Genomic DNA, 18713 nt, shown 5'->3' on the forward strand with positions numbered 1-18713 from the left:
CAGCCCCGAGGCTGGGCTGGGGTTCGCGGTTTGGGTCCATTCAGGTCCCCCAGCCTCAGGAGAAGAGTTGCTATTTCAAGCAGAATGTCCGTGCAGTTCACGCACTTGCCCTGTCCCAGGTCCGCTGGACGGTTCAGGGCTGCCCGGACACCCGGCTGAGTGCCGAATTTGTTCGCAGTGGCACCACAGCTCCGTCTTGGCCCAGCTCGTCTCGGCGGTGCAGCCTCAGCTCCCGGCCTATCATGAGCATATCTGCAGCTTCGAGGGTGTAGCTGGTGCCGTTTGGGTTTCCCTTCATTTGATGGCAGCACAAGCACCAAACAAGGTTGAGAGAGAGGAAACTCAGTCCTTATTCAAAGTAACTTTCCCGGCCCCTAGACTCCCGAGTTAAGTCCCCAAGGTTGTCACCCTGGTTTTATCATGGTCAGTGCTCACCAAGAGTGTCCAGTCCCTAATGCAGGCATGACCACAATGGCCCTAAATAGGAGGTTTGCTTTGCACCATTAGTGCCTTCATTCCCCAAGAGCAGCTTCTTATTTTCCTCCTTGTTTTCCCCAGATGCCACCCAAGTGTTTTCAACTGTTCACCAGGATCCCATGGCTGTGTGGCTCAAGTGTTCTGCCTCCCTGAGCACACAGAAGCCACCAAAACCCAGTGATAAAACCAGGCAGTTCCAGAAAGGGAGCAAGGGGACAATTACACTTTCACCACCAGTTGTTTGGGGCTTGAGATTATGCCAATTCCCCACACATCCCAGAAAAACTGGTCCAAGTGGTTGGAAAAAGGCAAAGGCCCTCAAGAGCTGATGACCAGCTCGGCACAAGTCAGAATAGGGCTAAAGCTTAGGGAAGGCAAAGAAAAAGTTTCAAGGGTGTGGTGTGGCTTTTAGCTTCCTGACCAGCTGCAAAACCACCTAGTGACAGTTCAGCCATAGGTGTAAGAGCAGTCATGGATAAGAAACCTCTGGAGAGAAAGAGGACTGGGGGCTTTTGGGGCAGAAGAATTTGTCCTAATTTCTAACAAAATTAGGGTACAGACTGCTGGTGGCTGCCACTGCCAGCAACACCTGGCATAGACTGTGCTACAAAGGGAATCACGGCAAGAGAGGAAGGCCAAATTCCCCATGGGATAAAACACTGGGTGGCAAGGACCTGAACACAGTCCCAGACTCTGTCTCCCTGACATCAGAGAGACCCAGCAGCCACTGGGAACATGGCCTCTTGGGGCAGTAACCTAGGCCTTCCTGGAGCACAGCATCAAGGAGAAGCATTGCAGTCATGGGGAGCTATTTCAGGGGGGCTGTAAGGCAAGTGCCTCAGTAAAACAACCTTGGGATGCTGCTGGGGTCAGAGGAAGTGTCCTGGGGACCAGTGTCATGGATTTGCACATGCCAGACAATGTAACAGGGTCTGACCCTGCTAAGAATGCTGAGTTCAAGTGAATATTTCCAATGAGTCTTTTGTTAGTTCTTTGGTTACAGCTCAAGCTGGTGCTTCCAGAGAGGAACCCCTACCCCAATTCACACCTCTCAGTTATACCCCTGACACTCATCACTCAATCCAAGTCAATCACTAAATTCTGGTTGGCAGTATCTTGATTTCTTTCTGGGTTTCGCAGGAGCTGGGCTGGCTGCCTTCTGATGTTACTTGATTCTCCTGGGATTGTCTCCTTGGTCCTTATCATCTCCATTCTGCTCATATCTTCTGAATTCCGAGAGTGCTTTGTTAGCAGCATCGTTTTATCAAAAGTTTATATTTGGTCAACTCTTATGGCCTAAGGCTTTGGCTACTTCAGGTGCTAATGACGAGCCAGCAGTGCTGAAAGAGACTGTTCAGACAAGAGAATACAGTTCATCAATTTCTGTTGTAGCTGCCCAGGACCCCCGTGCCTCCGCCCGGTCCCGCGGTTCTGCATGCTCCCTGTATTCCCGCACGCTCCTGTATTCCCACACCCTCCTGTATTCCCGCACTCTCTCTGCATTCCCGAACTCTCTCTGCATTCCCGCACCCTCCTGTATTCCTGGCCGCGCTCCCTCTGTGTCGCCGCAGGCGAGTGGGGCCGGGGGGGCAGAGCCAGCCCGTGTTTGAGGCCGTGCCCGGCACCGGCGGCAGCCATGGACACAACGTGACCAAAGGTCACCTGCACCGCCCCGGCAGCGCCGTGGCTCCGCCGCCATGGCCTCCCGCCGTGCGGAATCGGTTCCTCCTTCGCCCAACGCCGGGAGGGGAAGCGCGGAGTGAGAGCTGGGGAGAGTGAGCTGTGCCCTGCTGGGGACAGCCCTGCGAGAGGCACCGCCATGGCCCGGCAGGAGAGGGAGAAGAGCGTGGCAGAGCAGAAGGTAGCTGGCATCTCCCGGAGGTTCTCCTTCCTGGATGCCGCCCATCCCCGAGCAGGCAGTCTGGCCCGTAGTTCCCATCTCTGGCCAACCACCCTGGAGAGCAGGGAGCGTTTCCGTACACTGCAGAAGATGGACACCAACAAAAGCATCAACTGGAGCAGGCACAGCCTGGGGAGCTGGGGTAGGACTTCAGGCAGGTCCTCCACTAGCCCCAGCAGTACCCGGAGGAAGGAGCTGAAGGAAATCCTCCTGCAGAGCAACAGCCCTGGCAGCACCATGCGGTTTGCCACTGCTCAGAAGACCTCCAACACCAGCAGTCTTCCTGCAGGACTGCACCAAGAGCAGAAGCCTGAGCAGAGCCCTGATCTGCTGCCCCTTGTCCTTGATCCCCTGGAGCATGCATGGCTGCTGACAGTGGCCGAGGGTGATGCGGACAGCATCATCAAACTGCTGGACCTGGATCCCAGCCTGCTGACCAGGAGAGACTTTGTGACAGGTTTCACCGCTCTCCACTGGCTTGCCAAGCATGGTCTCCACGAGAGCTTCATCCGGGTCATCTCTCATGCCCAGAAGAAAGGCTACCCTGTCAACATGAACATCCCCACAGCCAGCGGCGGGCTCACCCCCTTGCACCTGGCTGCCTTGCAGGGACACGAGGTGCTCATCAAGGTGCTGGTGGGAGCTTACGGGGCAGACACCACCTGCAGGGACCACAACGGGCGCAAGGCTTGGCAGTACCTGCCAGCAGACACCTCCAGGGACCTGAAGGAGCTGGCAGGGGCCTTGGAGGAGGACTTGGTCCAGCTGCACTCTCACAACACCAACAACAACTGTAAGTCATCCAAAGAGGCTGGGGCAGGGCAGGACTCTGTGGACTCTGGGGCCGAGGGAAAAGCCCAGCACTCCTGGAGCCTGTCGACTCTCCGAGGCTTTGTTAGACAGGCATTTGCTTTCTTTCACGAGCGCTGAAGCTCTCCTGGCCCCATTCACCTGTAAACCCATGTTGGATAGCAGCCAGAAAAGCCTGCAGGGAGCTGGGAACTTGGGTGCTCAAAATCCTGGCCAAGTGAGGGTTAAACCATGGCACCATGGCCACCCTGGCTCTTGTGGTCTTTTGGGGCTGTTCTGGTGTGTGTGTAGAGCACTATGGCCACTGGGAGCACTACCTTGGGACAGCCCTTCCAAAAAAACTGCCGGTCTGCATAGGGGGTTTTGCCCTGTGCCCCTGCGGATGGGGACTCCATGCTGCATCCCAGCAGATCCCCATGGCAGGGGCTCACACGTCAGCTCTGCTGTGGGCAGCTGCTTCTCCAACACCCCGCATGCCCACAGGAGGATGCTGACCCACCATGTGGATCCCATGCTGCAAATGCTTTCCAGCTCCCTGTGAGATCTCTTGATCCCTGCCATATGCACCTTCTCTGGGTTGATGTTTGTTTATGACAGCCGATTATAAAGCTGATTCTCAGTAGAGTAAGAGCTAAGGGCCCTGTTTGTGAGAGGAGTCCAGGCCAAGAGAAGCCTTTCAAAGTGCAAAACAACTCACACTGGCAGCCCTTCCCTGGAGATCCCCATCCCAGGAAACCTGAAATGCTCAACCCCATTAGGAGTGAGGGCCAGAGTTAAGGAGGCAGGAACAACACCAGTGGGGCAGCATGTGGTGGCTCCTGTGCGGATTAGAGTTCAGGAACAGCTCTGGAAAGATGATTCATTCTCGGAAACTGTGGAAAAGGTATGGGAAGGCTGTGAGATTGAGATTATTTTTATTGATACTGAGGTCATACTCAAAAATGAAACTGATGAACATCACTGCAGCAGTGTAACACTGCATGTATGTCTCGGTCACTGCATTAAAAGGGCAAAACCTTTGCTCGCCTCTTTGTGTTTTGTTCACCAAGTGGAGTTCTGCCCTGATGATTTCAACTTTTTACATTCTCAAAGGCCAGGACTGCTTCAAAATATCTTCAGAAAAACAACAGCTCCTTCCTCTTTTTCATCAGCATGAGACTATTCCTATGCCCTGAAATAGCAGTCCCGTTTGAGAAGTGCTTCTCAGACAGGAACTGGGGAGTTTCTGTTCCCCAGGGCAGCCCTTGCAAGGACACCTTCTTTGGGAGGGCAGTTGTGGTTTCTTTCCAGCTGCCTTTCAGGGGGTCTGCAGGGGTGACCAAGGGACTCAAGGTGATCCGGTCTGGCTACACAGGTGAATTTGCAGCTTGATGCAGAAAGATACACAAAGACACACAGGTAATTTCCTCTGGGGAACTAGAGCCTGAGGGTTCCACAGATCCTGAGCAAAGTTATATTCAGATCCAGTTATATTTCAACTGTGTTTTGAAATGCTGCTTGGACACCAAAATAATCCAGTCTGCAGTAATGACATGTGGAAGAGCAACCTCCACATGAGTGAACAGGGATCCAGTGACTGGATAATGCCCAGTCCAGGTGCCTGGGTGGACATATAGGTGTGTATGGACATCTTTTTAATCCCTGAGGTCAGCAGCAGATACATACAAAACACAGTAGGACTAGATTTAATGCCTGATCTACAACAGTTCTATAATGCTTTAACTCTAATAGATGAAGAAGTTGGCAACACAGCTCCTTCTGGAACTGCTGTGGCCACATCCATGCCATGGGAGAGCAGGCTGATTTCTCACAGGTCTGCTCACGCCAGCACAAACTCCATGAACAGTACTGATGTCAAGTTCTGGTAACCAAAGTGCTCTTGATAAGACAGACACGACTGACAAAATATTTTTGACCTATTAGTCTTCTGTCACCCTTTTGCAGCTGTCAGGGAAGGGGCACAGGATGGCTCTTACATCCTCCTCTGAGTAAGGCACAGAGTAAACAGTGGAATTAATGAGAATTTCCTTGAAGGAGCCATTTCCTTGGAAATAGTACCTGTGGCTTAGTCACACTCCACCTGGAAACATGGACTTAAATGTTCCACTTGAAAGTAAAATTTCGCTGACAAATGCTGTACTTAAATACGACAAAATGCTTTTCAGTAATTGCCTCCTCTTGACAGATAACCAAAACCCTCTAAAGACAACTTTCCTCCCCATCTTTTGGTCATGGGTTTGACCCTGTATTCTGTGCTGAGACAAATTAGGTGGGGACTTCAGAAACAGCAGGACCAGAACTCAGCTTCTCTAGATGTGTTACAACATACTCACCATGCCACCCCCTGCCCTGGCTGGGTTCCTTTCCACTGAGAAAAAAAAAAAAATCTTCTTCCAGTGACCCTCCCCTTTGTTTCACTCGGTTCATTTTCATACCTACAGAAAGGCAGTTGATTTGGATATAGAGACATGTTTTAAAAATACTCCTCAAGTATACAATCAGCTCTAACTTCACTTTTCACTCAGAAAACAAAACATATCCACCAAAATCAACGGACTAGAATATCCAAATCTTTTTTCTTTAAAGCTTCTGTTGATGTCTCAGTTATCCTGTGCTAGCTCAGTTCTGCAGATCCTTGATCCCCTCTCACAGGGAGGCGAGGGCAAAGAGAGCTGCCACAGACAACAGAAAACTTTCAGACCCAGAGATATTTATTTGGTTAAGGTTCTGCAGAAGATTAAGTTTAACCCAAGTTTAATTTGTACTAAATTTACTTTGTGCTATCCCTTAATGTCCAGTTTGAAAACCAGATTCAGTCAAACAGGGAAAATAATACAAGAGGTTATTTTCCAAAATAGTTTCTTAGTAGAAGCTACTTTCATCTAATAAAAATATCACAGTCATGATAGTAATAGGGAGACTCTAATAAATAGTAATAAATTGTTCAATCCATTGCTCAGGAAAGTTTTCCCACAAATGCCATAGAAAAAACTGTCTCTTTCCCTTCTCAAGTCCATAAAATCAGTTTTCCTCCTCAGCCAGATCCCCACAGATACAATTAGAGAGAAACTCTTATGAGCAGTTTTGCCTGCCAGCAGTGATGTGGAGAGGCTGGGGGAGGTTCACTGGGCTCCAAGGCATAATTCCAATCCTCAGCAGTGCTGTTATTTCCTGAACGCTCACTTCAAAGAAAAGAGCGCAGAAGAGATTTAAAAATCATTGGGGTTAAAGTGGCTGGAGCACGTGAGCCTCTGTTCAAATATCTCTGGTAATGCTGTTTGCTGCTTCCCTCTGATGATGAACTAGAGTCCAGACTCTTACCAGACAGGGTAAGAAGCTAGAGGATACCCCTGACATATCCTGAAGTTGGTAAAAATACCAGCCTTGCTCGCCCCAACTGACAGAACCCTGCAGCATACCTTAGGAGAGAGAGACCTCATGACCTGAGTGCGATGTGTATTTCTTAGCATTTACGTGTTTGGCACATGCTGTGCCCAGCGTTGTTTGTTCTGAGTTGCAATACGAAGGAGATAGATCTATTTACCTTCAGTGTGAAAAGCAGCAACACAGAAGGTGTGGCAGCCTGAAGCTTCCTCAGGAAGCTGCCTCTCAGGAATGGACCCACCACGACAGGCTGAACCCAGGAATGAACCCAAACACCTTGGCAGCCCTCAGTGCTGCAGCTGAGAACAGGCTCACAGCAACAGGGACTTCCTGCTGACCAGAGCAGCGACTGCAGCTCAGCACTGCAGAACGGGAAGGACTGGGGGCAGAGCCACAGCCTCCTCCGCTTCCCTGCAGTAAATTGTTTCACACGCCCCAGCAGAGAATACCAACACGGGGGAGCCAAGTGCCAACTATCCAGAGACCTTGAATTCCCTTTTTCCTCTCCTTTTTTAAATTGCTGCAAACTCTCCCTTTAAGCATCTTAAATTTGTACCTGTCTGCTGAGAATGTTTTATACTAAGCTGCACCTGTGGTTGGCATTGACTTATCAAACCAACACCGACTTCTGAACAAAACTCAGGTTATTTAATATGCTAGGGAATACACAGACATTATGTGCTACACTCTACAGTACTGCATTTTGTAAGAGATTTTCTTCAGTTCTGATTTTCACTTTTTTTTTAATTGGTACTTTGCTCCTGAAGGTTTACAGTCAGTGAAAAGGAACAGTCTTCTCTACCTGAAGAGAAAAGAGCTGCCAAGGTTCCTCATACTAAGTGAGAATATAAGTAACATTACTGTGAATTTTATTGTTACAATCTCACCACATATGTATGAAATAACTTCAACAACGTCATTCAGGTCCATATTTATTAGTAAGCCTGTGCACTGTCAATGCTCATGGTGATGCCTGAAAGAACACTAATAGAACACAGTCTGCATGTTTCAGATACAAAGATTTTCCCAGTTAACATCAACATCCCAGACCAGCTTATAAAAACCCCACACTGGGGACTGCAGTCCAGCACCAGAGGAGTGACTTGAGGGTGTTATCGATCTGACACAGAAAGACCAGTGTTCATTAGAGCTCCCGGTACACTTTTTCTTACAAGCCCAGTTTAGTCCTCCTCCAGTGTCTCCTTTTGGAGTTGTACCTAAGACAAAAGCAGAGTGAATTAGCAAAGTGCACACACACATTTGTGAAACATGAAAGCAAAACAGCACATGAAGAAGTCTCTTCCAGGAGAGCACATTAACTTGTGAGCGTGTACTTGTCCATGTTAAGAACAAATGCTTTCACCAGGGTGTGGGTGAAACCACAGACAGTATTAACAGAGTTGCTCTCAGCAGGAAAATGGCAGCACTCCCACAGCAGGAAGCACTGCAATTGCAGCCTGCTTTAACACAAAGCTTGGACAGAACTGATGACCCAGCTACTCAAATGCCAGGAGACAAAAATCTGTGATTCTGCCCGATGGTCAAGTATTTCAAAGTACTGCAATGTAGCTAGAACAGAACCCAGTTGTAACCTGGCACGTGGAAGACAAGGATCCAGTTGAGTGCACACACCACTCATCCTCCCTAGAAACAAGTTGAGAGCAGCTACAAGAACAGAACCTAACAATGTTGTGCTGTGTCACTGTGTGAGCCAGCCAGTGCTGCTGTTGTTCTAAGCAGTGAGGAGAGCAAAGAGAGAAAGAGAAGAAGGAATTCTGTTGCCTTAAAAAGCCCAGATGAAGGAGTGTATGAGATAAAAAGCTCTCTGACTGAGTGAGTGACCAAACTATGCTGCAGCTTTCAACTAGAGGCCTCAGACAGGCATCACCCTGTGCATGCCCCATGCACACCCAGTGTGTCACAGCACTCAGCATTTCCCTAAGCACAATTCTTGAGAACAAACACAACAGGAAAGCGAGGAACTATGGCAAATTAATTCCGCAGTCAGGTGCCAAGCATCTCCTACTATCAGTCTGATTTCCCATACATCCAATAAGTCTCAGTCTGATTTCCCATACATCCAGTAAGTCCTTTCCTCCCTTACACACCATCCCCTGAACCTGAGAGCTCCCATGCTCAGGAACTGTTCCTTGAGAATGAAGGAGCCAAGAGGAGCAGCTATGAGAAAAGACAGGTATTGGGAAGGGGAACATCAGGAATAGAGAAGCTACCAGTGTACAAAACCTGGAATAAATCATCCACACGTATAGTTCAAGTTTTCACGTTACACGTACCATCACTGAACGTCTGTGGACACTTGCAGAGCACTGGTGCAAAACCACTGCAGAAGAGAATGGCATGGAAGCCCCACGCTGCCTCAAGAGGCCTCACCTGCACGGCCCTAACGACCACAGAACTGCGCTTTTGCTGGCATACACGCCATCAGCTCCCGCCTTCGGCCCGTACGGCCCAGGCCGCCTGACTAAGCCTGCGCGGCCGCAGCTCCTCAGAAGGCACAAGCCGAGCTCATTACCTGATCTTATTGCCGGTTTTCATGCGAATCCACTGCGGGATAGGCCGGTTCTGCTTCTGCTTCTTGGCGAGGAAGCGTTTGATCTTGAACGTCTTATGCGACGACTGCAAGAGAGCGCAGCGGTCAGTCCCTCACACAGCCCCGGCCCCGCCAGGCCTCGGCGAGCCGGGAATGCTGTAACCCGGCTCCCTCCCGCTCCCTCGCGGCCGCCCCGCCCCGCCGGCCCGCCCGCCGGGACCCCCGAACGCGCCGGCTTCGGGGAGAGGGCTCGGGGCGCGGCGGGAGGGCACGGATGGCCGCGGATGTCTCACCATGGCGCAGAGCGGCGCGGCGTCCCGGCGATGGCGGCGTCCGAGAAGACGGAAAGGAGGGGGCGGAGCGGCGATGGCGGCGCGGGCGCAGCGCCCCCTGCCGGCCCGGCGGTCCCGCACGCAGTGAGGGACGGCGGCGGCCGAGCGAGTTTGTGCGAGTTTATTTGGGTTTAGTACAAAAAAAGAGCTATGGCTAAAATTCGCTATCTTGGGAGGAGCTGCTACTGGCGAAGTCTCGTTCTGGGCTGTAAAACAATACTTCAAGTTATGAGGGAAGAGGAAGCAGTTCTGAGAGGGCAAGAGTTCAGAAGTGTTTCAGACTTGAGAGAAGGGAAGATGCTGGAAAAGAACAGGATGCCCAAACCAGCTACAATTGATTAAAAATAAGCATGTCAATGTGGGGAGACTTTACATGAGAATTTATCAAGACATATTCAACTACTAAGCCAGCTTATTCATACACTCCAACTTAAGTTACTTTATCCAGAGGACCAATGAAGAGGACAGTCTCTCCCTCCCTAACATGGTTACTGCACTGCCAGATGTTCTGCTTATGTGCCAAAACGCTCCTGTCAACTGGTACCTCAACAACCCAGCCTGTGTATGTACCTCAGTGCTAGAATAACACACTTTAGCTTTCACTGCCTCAGGCAGGAGCACCACACAACACAGCAACACCTGTGTTAACTCCAGGCAAGTCCAAGCTTCCTCTGCTTAAGTGCATCCAACATTGGCTCCAATTGCCTTACAGTAGAGCTCTGGCTTTTGATCCAGGTTTCATCCCCTCCTGACCACAACTCATTTATTATCAAACTTAAGGCCATAAAGTCTTTCTATTTCGCAAAGATTCTCTTCTCTGTTGTAGTTAGATGCTGGGAAAATAAGTTCAAATAACTGAAAATATTACAATGAGAACACATTTCAAATTCCAAATCTACACTGAGGTTCTTTAACCAGAAACATCCAACAGCACCATGCCCCCTTTTCTTCCTTCGTTCCTTCTTCGCTCCGAAGGCACTTCTGGATTGCGTAGGACATGCTCTTTGGCTGCACAGACAGTCAGAACACATAAGGCTTGCACATCAGTCACTCCTCTTCCTTCGTGTGACTGGTCTCACCCTCTTGCTTCTTATCCACTCCCTGATCTGGGGGCTTTGCAGCATTGTCTTCATACTGACACAATCTGCTCCGGCTTCGGGCTCCAGGCTGGTACAGCTGCATTGCTGGGCGATCCTGAAATAAATCAAAACTATTTAGACTCTTTCATAGCTTCCTGCGCTCAGGGTTATTATGGCATTTCTATGGTATTAAAAATGGCTCAAATTCAAACTTTTCAGGCTAAGTTTAATTATTCCACAGTGATAGCAACATAACTTCAATTGTCCCAAATCAAGGTTGCCTCTGTTGTAAAGCAACATCCCTGTTCAAGCCACAAAGAACACTGCTCATAGTTAAGGTTATTTGTGACGAGTTTCCTGTTGAGTTCAGCTTACACTCTCTCAGAAGAGAGGCCAACTTCAAAGTTTCAAAACCCTGAGTTTCATTTGTACCTGATAGTGTCTTAAGTGATACAGAAAACAAGCACAGTGATGCTGCAAAAACAGATTTTGTAGAGTAGATAAAACTGCACTCAAGACATTATTTCTTGAGCCTACATGACATGTCAAATTCTGCAAGTTGCAGTTTCCTATTTCAAGGAACCTGTTCAATGACACTCCCACTTTGAGATGCATTTTCAAGCACCTACAACATCAGCAGACACAGGCACATTACTGATACTCTACCAACACCTTAAAGAGACAGCCTATGGCACAAGTCAGCAAATGAAAAGGGATCAGTGTCTTACAATTTAACCCATGGTTTTTTGGCTTAGTTCTTACTCAGTGACAAGAAATACCACTGTTAAAAACGTTTAGTGGACATTTCCAGCAGTGGCAGAGTTTGTTGCCAGAGAAGAAAGAAGTTCCGGAGAAACCACATGGTTCTTTCCTTGAAGTGCTTTTATCCTAAAAACCACAAACTGATCCCTATGAATCAACACATGAATTTAAAGAAATCCAGCACCTTGTTTCTGATACGATCCCTCTTAATTGTATCCTCTTTTTTATCATCTTTGGTTACTTTCTCAGATTTGTCCATGCTGCTGGTAAAGTCTGTAAGATCACTTTTCTTTCCCTTTTCTCTGAGTAAGTCTCTCTCCTTTTTCACCTCTTCCTCTTTTCTTCTAAAAACCTTCTCTTTCTCATAGCGCTCTTTCTGCCTCCGACGCTCCTCTTCTTGGCGTCTCAGTTTCTCTCTCTGTGCTCTCTCATATTCTCTGTCTCTGTCAAAATCTCTATCTCGGTCCCTGTAGTCCTTTACACACTCATCTTCTGATCTGTATGAAAACAAAACTGAAAATTAAGCTCAAAAGATTCATCAAACAGAGCTGGGAGATCAATGTAACAGTGGTGTAAATGTGCAATAAGAAGACGACACACTGGCAGGTTCTAGGGAGCTCTCGGGAGACTGTGATAGCCTGGGTCATGCATGACAGCCAGAGAGGACACTGACCACTAGAGTTTCCCAGCCTCCTACTTGCATAGCTGGCTGAGTGTCTTCTGGCTTTAAAAAAACATCTGAATTTGTCTGTCTTATTTGTATTTCTCACATGGCAGAACTGAACCTCGAACAGATCATGGAGCTGTTGAGAATTACATTTTCCATTTTGACTTTTTACAAGACTTAGTGGGACTTGTAACTGGAGAACACCTCTCCTCTTGCCATGGTTATAATAATTATCTCATTGCAAGGACAGTGCTCACAGCCTGCTGCAGTTACCTACATATGGGCTTCTTTAGTGGAGTTCCTATAATGAGTTGTAAAAATATTAAAATCTGTCCACTAATGAAGAATTTTCAGGTAATTCACAGAGCTTTCTGTAATCATGGGGATGTGCACTGCCACAGAGAACACAGCCCATGCCTTCTATCAGAAAAAATGTTTGAAAGGAATTTCAAAACATGGTCATGGCAGAGCAGCCTAAGCCTCAGTACAATCAGGAAACAAGTTATAGATACATATATATTTATAGCAAGTACTAGAATACTTTTTTGCCTTCTCTTCTTTTGTCTCCCCATCAGATCGTTTGGCAGATGCACTACTCGCATTTTTTTCCTCCCTCAGAGTCTCTTTTTCCAGTTTCTTGGATTTTTCTTTTCTCTCCAAGTCTTTTTCATCTTTTTCAGGCTTCTTAAGTAGCTACAAAGAAAACAGAAGTCTCAACTAAAAAGCTCACTCTAATACATATTGTCTGGCACAACACCGAAATTGCATCAAAGGAACCACAGTCTGGTAAGAAGTAAACATTAAAGAAATATTACTGCAAATCACAGTATTTCTAAAAGCTGGAGTGTATGAGTAAGCATTATTCACACAGCAGACTAGGATTTTTCTCCTAAACCAGGCCGTTTTAGAAAGCTTAAAAACAGTCTCCATTCCATAGTGAATTTACAATCCTGTTTACCGCAGCATGTACAACAGTCACATGACAAAAACTTTAAATACTACTATGAAACATTACAGCATGTAAACCTTTACAATGCCTGCTATTGAATATTACAAAAAATTGGTCATTTACTAACACCAAACTCATGTGATTCTTCACACAATACCCAAAGCACATTTTGAGACTGATATACAAATAATAGGGGAAAGGGAGTGTAACAGTTTATAATAAAGAACTGTTCTAGACCTTAATCTTTGGTTCTTCTTTTGATCTGTCTCTTTCTTTTTCTGGGCATCTGTCTACTTTCTTTAGTTTTTCTGCTTCTTTTCTCTTCCTTCTCTCCTCCTCCTTCCATTTTCTTCTTTCTTCTTCTCTTTGTCTTTTTCTTTCTAATTCTCTCCTCCTTCTCTCCTCTCTTTTTTCTTCTCTCAGTCTCTGTGTATGTAAAAGCAAAGAGAAATAGTGTCTCTCCACACCAGAAAATATCTCTTTAAGCCATCAAACAACTCACCTCAAAGCTGCCTCTATTACCAAAGAAAAAAAAAAAAGCCCTGTCATCTCTGTTGTTGTTCTGAACCTGAATATGTTGCAGCAGTATTTTTTTTACTCACAAGCCTTAATTTGTATTGTCTTAAAAAACCCAAACACAACACTGGCCTCAGCCTTTATCATTTAAATTGTAATTAAATCTGCCCCACCTCTGATTTTCTCCATTGCTAGAAGTTAAAATAACATTATGTGCTAGGAGAAAGATATCTACAAGGAGCTCAGCCATAACTGCACTAAAAATGGAAGCACTACAATGGAATCTGTTTTGTCAGTGCAACAAGAGGCATTTTACTGTAACCAGAACGTACACAAAGCACCACCATTCCTATAAGCACAAAGCACCACCATTCTAACACTCTAGTCCTTTAAAATATATGAACCAGAAGTAGACAAGCTGGGTCAAAAGCTCCTTCTTCAAAAGAAAGAGCAGAAATGCATCAATATACAATGAGCAAGACATAGAATGAGCAAACGGTACTTGCAAACAACAAGCAAATTCTGGAGGTAAGTTTTACCTGTTTATTTTTCAAGAAGTTCAATAGAGGAGTAGTCTTTTTAGCTGGAGAATAGACAAAACAAATGTAAATATTTTGCCTTATCCAATACTGCAATACTTACAACAAAGCTGTATATGAAGGGAAGCAGCCTTACACATTCCCCCGCCTGTCTCCTCTCACATACAGCAATACAGCAGTGAAACAAGTATTCCAAACCTATCTCCAAACAGTGGCAACTATTAGGATTCTATAAACTACTTTAGGATACTAATAGGATATCCATTACACCTATCTCTACATTCAGTCTGCAATAGGCTTTTCCCAGACTCTCTCATTTTTAAAGAGATCCCTGTAACATACTTAAAAAGAGCAACCTGGTCATTTTTTAGTGGTATTTTACCCAACCATACTATATCTTAACTTTTGCCTGCATGGAACATCACTGATCACAGCACCATGCATTAAAGATCACTGCATCTCACTGAAATGCAGCCACTTCACAGCCTGGTCTGGCTAACGAACATCTGCAACAGGAAGGAACTTTGTTATCTAAAACTTATACCTACAGAAGCATTTAGAGCGTGGGAACAAAACAAAAAACACTGAGTAATATTAGCCTAAAGGTTCAACAAATACTAAGCAGGCACACAAAAGAATTCAGTCTCCTCCAGGTTGAGCTTCAAATTACAAACCATGTATGTTTCTTTGTGATCTAGGAAAATATAACTACAGTACACAGATTTCCATACCTATTAGCTCTTTGTTTCTTGCCTCTATTTCCTCCAACAAGGTTTCAGGAGTGGAGGTTAGTTTTTCATCATCTGCACTGTAACTTTCCAAAAACTTCTTGTACTCTGGATCTACACAGAAGAGAAGAAAAAAAGGGGAAAAAAAAAAGAAAAAGAAAAGATACTGTAACATGAAAAGTATTTGCATTGTGCACTGCTGAGTTACATTTACCTGAGTCGGGTTGTTTATATGCCCCCTTTTCATAAATTAGCAGCTCTCAAATGAGCTGCTGTATTATGTTTGTCTGGAACAATCATATTTAATAGATTTCTAACTGACAAAGCAGTGCTCATAAACTTCACATATAATTAAGCAAACATCCAAACATCCTATTGGTGGAACTATAGTGTCACAGCAAAAACATTACATTCAAATTATTGCTAAGGGTTTCAACTCTACACGTGCAAAACAAACTAGCTAACAAAGATGCTATACCATCTTCGATAGTTCCAGTTTTGGCATCCTTTTTCTTACTCTTCTTTTTTGCAGCTTTTTGGAAAGGTGCAAACTCAACTATGGCAGCATATTCCTGACCTGTTAAGAGGAGAGAAAATAATACATTAAAATAAAAATGAAACAGATATAAAATAGAGTATACTGTCCACATCTAAAGCAGGAAGGTAAGTCTCACGAGAAATATGCAATACTAGAAGAGACTACTTACACAGCATTAAAAAATTATTGTATTTGGAAAGCCATTTAATAAAAAAACCCCACTTTACAGACAGCAGAATTCATGACCTTAATACTCTCACTATACTAACAAACCAGCAAATCCACAGACTGACAAGGACATACTAGATTAATGACTGCCCATGACTGTCAGTTCAGCCAACTCAGTGGCACCACACCACATTATGGCCTCATCCTACAGACTCTGTGTTCATTGTGCAAGAAAGAATATTTCAAGTTACTGCAACTGAGGCAAATCTCAATTTTTGTCAAAAATATAGTGGAATGCAACACATTACAAGCAGGCTTTAAAGCTTTATCTTCTGACAAGAACACTACATTTATGGCTGCACAAATTCAGGTGGGTATGGCAAACACAGTTTGTTTGCTGTTACACTGCAAACCAGCTCATTTAAAGGACCTAGATGTTATTGGAACTATATATGAACGTATTTCTACATATATTGGAAATGTTATTTGAGGCACTAAACCCAAACAAGTCAGACGTGGGTGCTCACACCCACCCCTCCAAAATTCAACCAGCACACGGCACAGACAGCAGGGAAGCAGCAACATCCATCGAGGGCCGTTCACTTGCCTTTGTGATCGACAAAAACATAGCCGTCGAAGCGATCCCTGAAGAGGACTATGTCTTCCTGGTTCTTGAAGTTGATGTAGGCTCTCGAGAACATGTGCGGGTATAAGCTGCAGAGACACAAACCGAGAGCGCTCGGCTGACGCGGCGGCGACGCCACTGGGGCCCGGCTGGCGGCAGCGACGGCTCCCGGGAGCGCCCGGGCTTGTGCCGGCGGCCGTACCTGGAGTCGTTCGCGAAGAACTCAAAGTAGTCGTGCTCGGGCAGAGGCTGCAGGTGCTCCTCCAGCTGCTCCTTCGTCAGGCTGGGCGGCAGCCGGCGGATCACCACCTGCGGCACGGCAGGACCGGCGCTCAGGGCGGCGGCAGCACCGGGGACGAGTCATTACCGCGCCTCCCCCGACAAGTCCCGTCCCAGGAGGCCCCCGCAAGGGCCCGTTAGCGGGGCAAGGTCCCGTTACAGAAGGGGAGCCCTGTTACCGGAGGGAGGAGGGGCCCGTTACAGAGGGTGAGCCCCGTTATCGGGGAGGGCGTCGTTCCCGGCGGCGCGCAGGCCCCACCTTGCTGAGCGTCTCCTTCTTGTCCTTGGGCCGCTCCAGGCGATCGAGCTCGGCGGCACCGGCTCTGCCGTCCGTGCCGGCGGCGGGGCCCGTGCCCGACCCTGCGGCCGGCAGAACCCCCGGCCCGGCGGAGGCCCCGCGCCGCTCCTTGGGCCTGGCGTTCTCCTTGTCCTCCTTCATCCCGATCCTGATTCCGGGCCCGGGCAGCGCCGCGCGCATCCAGTGACCGACGCCTCTCGCGAGACTGCGTCTTAAAGGGGCCGCGGCCTCCACTGGACTACGACTCCCAGCGTGCACTGCGCCCGCCACCTCCGATCCCGGTGGGGTCAGCGACCGGGACCAGGAGCGAGGTCGGTATCGGGCGAACTGGGACGCGGGCACGGCCTCATTCCTTGCCAAGGGACTGTTCCCCGACAGCGCTGTCGCTCCCGCCGCCCGCTCGGGCCCGCCGGGCTGTGAGGGGGCGCGGGGCAGGCCGGGAAAGGCGCGGGGCAGGCCGGGAGTGCCCCGGCACTCGGCTCAGGGGCAGCGGCACCGATACCAGCACCGGCACCGGCGGGATGTGGTACGAGATCCTGCCCGGCATGGCCATCATGGGCGTCTGCCTCAGCCTCCCCGGCATCGCCACCGTCTTCATGCACCGCGTGTGCCACGGCGGCAAGGTCAGCGCGGGGCGGGGCGGCACCTCCCGGGATTCGGGACCCTGAGGCTCCGCTTCCCCTCCGTGAGCCGCCCTTATTCCCCAGTCCCCTGCATCCCTCTGGTACCCCTTTCCTCCCGGGGCTCCCCTTCCCCCGCGCCCCGCCTTCCTTCGGGAGCCTCTGCCCGAGGCCTGTAACAGGCAGCTCTGTGCCTGCAGGAGAAGAGGATCGCCCGCTATCCCTACGAGTGGACCCTGCTGGAAAGGGACCGGCGGCTGTCGGGGGCCAACAAGCACTATGTGCCCAAGGCAGGTTTTGGGGGCGCTGGGCAGGTACCGCCGGGGGGAAGCGGGACCCAGGCGCTGCTCCCCCATCCCCGAGCTCAGGGACGGCCGATGAGGTGGACACTGGTCGCTCTTGGGGCTGTCAGATCTCACTCTATGCCTGCAGCTGGCCTGCCTCTGGGGATGTGCATTTTAATTTTGTTCTAATTAAGGCTTGGGTAATTAAATATAGTTTGAAAATCTGCATTTTCAGATATGCCTTGTTGCACATTAGTGGCAAGAATGACACAAATACAGCTGTTATTTTTTCTTTTCCAGGGTCTGGAGAACATAGACTAAGATGGCAACGCTTTGAAAAATCCATGTATCTATAGAAAATGATTTGACTCTTAAATAAAGCTATACACGTGTTCAGCCCTTGTATCTGTGTTGCTGTGGCGGGGTGACCCTTGCTGGGCACCAGGTGCCCACCAAACTCACTTTATCACTCCTGTCCTCAGCTGGACAGGGGAGAGAAAGAAAGGCTCATGAGCTGAGACAAGGACAGGGAGAGACCATTCATCAGTTACTGTCACAGGCAAATGAGACTCGACTCAGAGAAATTCCTTTAATGTATTGACAAATAAGAGCAGGGTAATGAGAAATTAAATAATAAAACACCTTCCCCCCACTCCTCCCTTCTTCCTGGGTTCAGCTTCGCTCATGATATTCTCTACCTCCTCCCTGCTGAGCTGCACAGGGTGATGGGGAATGGGGGCTGTGGTAAATGCTATCCCATGTCTCTGCTACTCCTTCCTCCTCAGGGGAGGACTCCTCACACTCTTCCCTTGCTCCAGCATGGGGTCCCTCCCATGGGAGACTCCTTCACTAACTTCTCCAGTGTGAGTGCTTCCCATGGGCTTCAGTTCTTCATTAACTGCTCCAGCATGGGTCCCACACATAAGATGCAGTCCTTCAGGAATCAGCTGCTCCAGCAGGGTCACAAGTCCTGCTGACCTGCAAACCTGCTCCAGTGTGGGCTCCTCTCTCCATGGGCACGGAGGTCCTGCCAGGAGCCTACTCCAGCATGAGCTTCCCACGGGATCACAGCCTGGATACATCCACCTGCTCCAGCAGAGGGGTTGGTCCTCGGGTGCAGGTTGATCTCTGCTCCATCATGGACTCGCAGGGGCACAGCTGCCTTACCATGGTCTTGCACCACGGGCTGCAGGGGAATCTCTGCTAC

The 18713-nt window shown here is 48.3% G+C and overlaps 4 protein-coding genes and 1 non-coding gene across 5 annotated transcripts; 2 read left to right on the top strand and 3 right to left on the bottom strand.

The window, feature by feature from the left end:
* Positions 1-2013: 2013 nt before the first annotated feature.
* SOWAHD (sosondowah ankyrin repeat domain family member D) lies at positions 2014-4207 on the top strand. The gene has a single exon (XM_069014918.1). It carries the CDS (start codon positions 2297-2299, stop codon positions 3305-3307), a length of 1011 nt encoding a protein of 336 aa, XP_068871019.1. The 5' UTR covers positions 2014-2296; the 3' UTR covers positions 3308-4207.
* Positions 4208-7490: 3283 nt separating this feature from the next.
* Positions 7491-9524, bottom strand: RPL39 (ribosomal protein L39). Its single transcript, XM_069015305.1, has 3 exons — positions 9416-9524; positions 9105-9208; positions 7491-7788 (listed from the first exon to the last, which is right to left on the bottom strand). The coding sequence occupies exons 1-3, from the start codon at positions 9416-9418 to the stop codon at positions 7740-7742; spliced, it is 156 nt and encodes a 51-aa protein (XP_068871406.1). The 5' UTR covers positions 9419-9524; the 3' UTR covers positions 7491-7739.
* On the bottom strand, positions 7904-8035 carry LOC138110709 (small nucleolar RNA SNORA69). The gene has a single exon (XR_011151019.1). It is a non-coding gene; the product is annotated as a small nucleolar RNA SNORA69 (small nucleolar RNA).
* Positions 9525-10245: 721 nt separating the features above from the next.
* UPF3B (UPF3B regulator of nonsense mediated mRNA decay) lies at positions 10246-16876 on the bottom strand. Its single transcript, XM_069015303.1, has 10 exons — positions 16564-16876; positions 16228-16334; positions 16008-16114; positions 15173-15271; positions 14698-14808; positions 13967-14010; positions 13149-13337; positions 12504-12655; positions 11480-11792; positions 10246-10648 (listed from the first exon to the last, which is right to left on the bottom strand). Exons 1-10 carry the CDS (start codon positions 16780-16782, stop codon positions 10502-10504), a joined length of 1488 nt encoding a protein of 495 aa, XP_068871404.1. The 5' UTR covers positions 16783-16876; the 3' UTR covers positions 10246-10501.
* Positions 16877-16993: 117 nt separating this feature from the next.
* Positions 16994-17902, top strand: NDUFA1 (NADH:ubiquinone oxidoreductase subunit A1). Its single transcript, XM_069015304.1, has 3 exons — positions 16994-17225; positions 17423-17512; positions 17807-17902. Exons 1-3 carry the CDS (start codon positions 17124-17126, stop codon positions 17825-17827), a joined length of 213 nt encoding a protein of 70 aa, XP_068871405.1. The 5' UTR covers positions 16994-17123; the 3' UTR covers positions 17828-17902.
* The last annotated feature ends 811 nt before the right edge of the window (positions 17903-18713 follow it).

Source organism: Aphelocoma coerulescens, chromosome 4A, assembly GCF_041296385.1.
Source record: "Aphelocoma coerulescens isolate FSJ_1873_10779 chromosome 4A, UR_Acoe_1.0, whole genome shotgun sequence".
Lineage (NCBI taxonomy): Eukaryota > Metazoa > Chordata > Aves > Passeriformes > Corvidae > Aphelocoma > Aphelocoma coerulescens.

Bases quoted from the DNA above. Each gene is read 5' to 3' on its own strand.
- SOWAHD (XM_069014918.1), top strand. From the start codon at position 2,297: ATGGCCCGGCAGGAGAGGGAGAAGAGCGTGGCAGAGCAGAAGGTAGCT.
- NDUFA1 (XM_069015304.1), top strand. From the start codon at position 17,124: ATGTGGTACGAGATCCTGCCCGGCATGGCCATCATGGGCGTCTGCCTC. The intron at 17,226-17,422 runs GTCAGCGCGGGG...CTGTGCCTGCAG, and splicing joins GCGTGTGCCACGGCGGCAAG to GAGAAGAGGATCGCCCGCTA. The intron at 17,513-17,806 runs GCAGGTTTTGGG...TTTCTTTTCCAG, and splicing joins ACAAGCACTATGTGCCCAAG to GGTCTGGAGAACATAGACTA.
- RPL39 (XM_069015305.1), bottom strand. The intron at 7,789-9,104 runs GTAATGAGCTCG...CTTTTGTCTTAG, and splicing joins AAAACCGGCAATAAGATCAG to GTACAACTCCAAAAGGAGAC.
- UPF3B (XM_069015303.1), bottom strand. From the start codon at position 16,782: ATGCGCGCGGCGCTGCCCGGGCCCGGAATCAGGATCGGGATGAAGGAG. The intron at 15,272-16,007 runs GCAAGTGAACGG...TCCTCTTAACAG, and splicing joins TGTTTTTGTCGATCACAAAG to GTCAGGAATATGCTGCCATA. The intron at 11,793-12,503 runs GTATTCTAGTAC...GTTTTCATACAG, and splicing joins AAAGAAGAGAAGGCAAAAAA to ATCAGAAGATGAGTGTGTAA.